Source organism: Cariama cristata, unplaced genomic scaffold (assembly GCF_000690535.1).
Source record: "Cariama cristata isolate BGI_N322 unplaced genomic scaffold, ASM69053v1 scaffold45058, whole genome shotgun sequence".
NCBI lineage: Eukaryota > Metazoa > Chordata > Aves > Cariamiformes > Cariamidae > Cariama > Cariama cristata.
The window spans coordinates 1-2724 of NW_009630331.1; the positions used below are offsets into that span (position 1 = coordinate 1).

The 2724-nt window shown below is 51.0% G+C and overlaps 1 protein-coding gene across 1 annotated transcript; it reads right to left on the minus strand.

Annotated features, from left to right (window-relative positions):
- Window positions 1-84: 84 nt before the first annotated feature.
- LOC104165739 (trichohyalin-like) lies at window positions 85-1883 on the minus strand (the record flags this gene model as incomplete). The annotated part of the gene is made up of 2 exons (XM_009705458.1): window positions 1746-1883; window positions 85-1255 (listed from the first exon to the last, which is right to left on the minus strand). Coding segments are annotated over exons 1-2 (1309 nt in total), but the record flags the coding sequence as incomplete, so codon positions are not given.
- Window positions 1884-2724: the final 841 nt, after the last annotated feature.

A 2724-nucleotide genomic window follows, 5' to 3' on the forward strand; every position in this document is an offset into this window, starting at 1 on the left:
CTCTTGTCCTTTCGTACCTCACTGGCTCATGTTGTCTCCTTCCATCGTCTCTGGGCTCACGTGTTTGATAGTCCCGTCCCTCACGTGTCTCTCTCTGGGTGGCTGTGGCACCTTGGTCTTTCCTTTCGCGTGTCTGGCCACTGCGGTGCTCATAGCCCTCCAGCTCCAGTTCCCGTTGGCGATCCATCCTCCTCTCCCGCATGGGCTCTTTCCTAGTTGCTTCATCTAGTTCTTCCCACTCCTGAACATGATCGATGTGTCTCCTACTTTCTTGATATTGAAGCTCATGGTCCTGGTTCTTTCCTTGTTCGTATGTACCTCTTTCTGACTCATCGATCTCGTAGTACCTGTGGTCAAGGTCTAGCGGTTCCTCTATGTATGCCTGATGTGGGTGTCTTGAGTCCAGACGTTCAGGCTCACGTGGCTGGTGGCTGCTGTGTTCAAGTGCTTTTTGTTCCAGCTCACGTAGGTGGTAGCGGCTTCTCTCTTCTGTGAGTAATTCAGGTTTACGTGGCTGATTGTGACTTGCTCTATCTGCTTCTTGTGGCCGCTGGCTTTTTTGATCATACGCCGGTCGTGCTGGCTCATGTGACTGATGGCTACTCCACCGGTTTTGCAGTGGTTGAGGTTCACAGGTTTTGCTGCGACTCTTCACGTCTGCCAGTTCTGGCTGAGGCCCCTCTTGATTTTGCCTCTCATCTCCCTGCAGTCCGGGCTCACGTCCTCGCAAACTGCCATTTTTGTAGAGTTGTACATCTCCACGTCTGTCTGGCTCTGGTGGCTGACGTCTTCTCTGACTGTTCCCTTGGTCGCGTGGCTCTTGGCTTCGTTCTTCGTATACCCGAGGGATTGGCTCCCCTCGTTCGCTGCTTCGTTTTGCATCCTTTCTGCTTTGTGTGTTGTGTTGCTGGCGATGACTCCCCGTTTTCTCTAGTGTTTCGAGCTCGTTGACCCTGGTGTCTCGTTGCAACTCAGGTTCACAGTGGGGATGATCGTTACGGTCATCGGTTTGGTGTTCCTCCTCCTGGAGCTGCCGATGGCTCCCTCTGTTCTTAATTTCAGACTCTCGGAGTGACTGGCCACTGGTTGTCAGCTTTGTTCTTTGCAGAAGGCATGGTCCCTTTGGCAGGTACCAGTAGCAGGCCTTAGCCACTCTGAACACCAAAAGCAGGAACTCATTAAAATCTATTTCCCCGTCATCATCCCACTCCAGAAACTGCAGAATCTTGTCAATCGTCTGAGGGTCATATGGCTTCTGCAGGGAAAACACACACAGGGAAGCAAAAAAAGGATTTTAGCCTTCCTGCTCCTTGTCAGAGAAGTGCAAAGACAGGGATAACTGCAATCATTTCTCCTTCCATCTCTCACACCTTCACTTTTATAGCTCAGCAACAACTCCATGTCTTTGTTCTCCGTTTTCCTGGTTCTTCCCTGGCTGCAGCTAACCAACTCTCCTCTCTTTGGGATATGCTGTATCCCTCTACTGAATACATTTCCCTCCTGCCTTTGAAAGAAAACCGTACCTCCCCATGGTTCATCCTCCAGCTTTTGCCCACTTGCTCATGGCAAAAAGGATTGGAAGAGTTATCGAAGCAGTCGGTGCGAAGGAACGCGACTGCTGCTCCTCTTTGTTGTAAGCCTTCCCATCCCGCTGTCTTAAGAACCATTCCCTCTCTAGAAGGAGATTTTGCAGTCCCTGCACTCCAATCTTGGCCTCACGCCCTCCCCCTCGCAGCGGCACTCACAGCTATGACATCTGCAAACTGCCTCTGGATGAACTCTTTCATCTTCCTTCGGCTGAGGCTGGAACAGTCTCCGTCTTCCTTTGCATGTTTGTGAAAGACGCTGATGATGGTGGAAATGCTGTCTAAGAAGTGAGACATCTTCCTGCAGATTCAAGAAAGCCTGCAAGAAAAGGAGCAGACCTAAGGATGGGAGATTTGCTTGCCTTTGAGCATGGAAAGAGGAGGGAGAAATGCTGGGGTCAGGGTGGTGTGTTGATGGGACGCTGGGTACCACGTGTGGTGTGTCTGTTCCTGTGCCACGGCGAGCTCTGTTTCACCAAAGCACTGGGAAGAAATTCAAATACTCAGGGGTTTTAGTGGGATGGGGAGTGTCTTCCAACTTGTCTACTGACGTATTTGAATGATGTTTGATAGGGGATGGCAGGGTGCCTGCATTTATGGGTCACAGGGAGGGAACTGGGGATGGTGACTCAAGAGATGCCCCAAGAACCCATCCCTATGGGGCTATACCAGGTACTTATGTTTCCAGGACCCACACTGCTATCTCTGCCTGGCACCGAGGTACACTGTCCTCTGTGACGCAGGTTAGAGGATGTCTAACGCAGCGCTGGCATAGTCTGAGACAAGATCTATCTGGGTCAGAGACAGAGAGGGAGCTTACAGGGAGTTAAAACAAGCTCTGTGACCGATACTCCTGTGACCAGCAGTAATGCAAAACAATTGCTAAAGCTTTCCTTACAGCATCGGCTCATTGGCGAATAGATTTTGGGCAGAGAGGAACTGTCCGATCACCTAGGGCAGAGCTACTTGTTTAATTTTACTGAGACTTGGCAGAAAGCGATGCTCCTGTTGGAGCTTTGTGCCTGGAAGCCTCACGTGCCACCTCCTTCCTTCCTCCTTGCAGGATCCCCAAGCCTGCCATCACGTACATCAACGCTGAGACCTCAGCTTGCGGCTATAACATGCACATACGCATGAA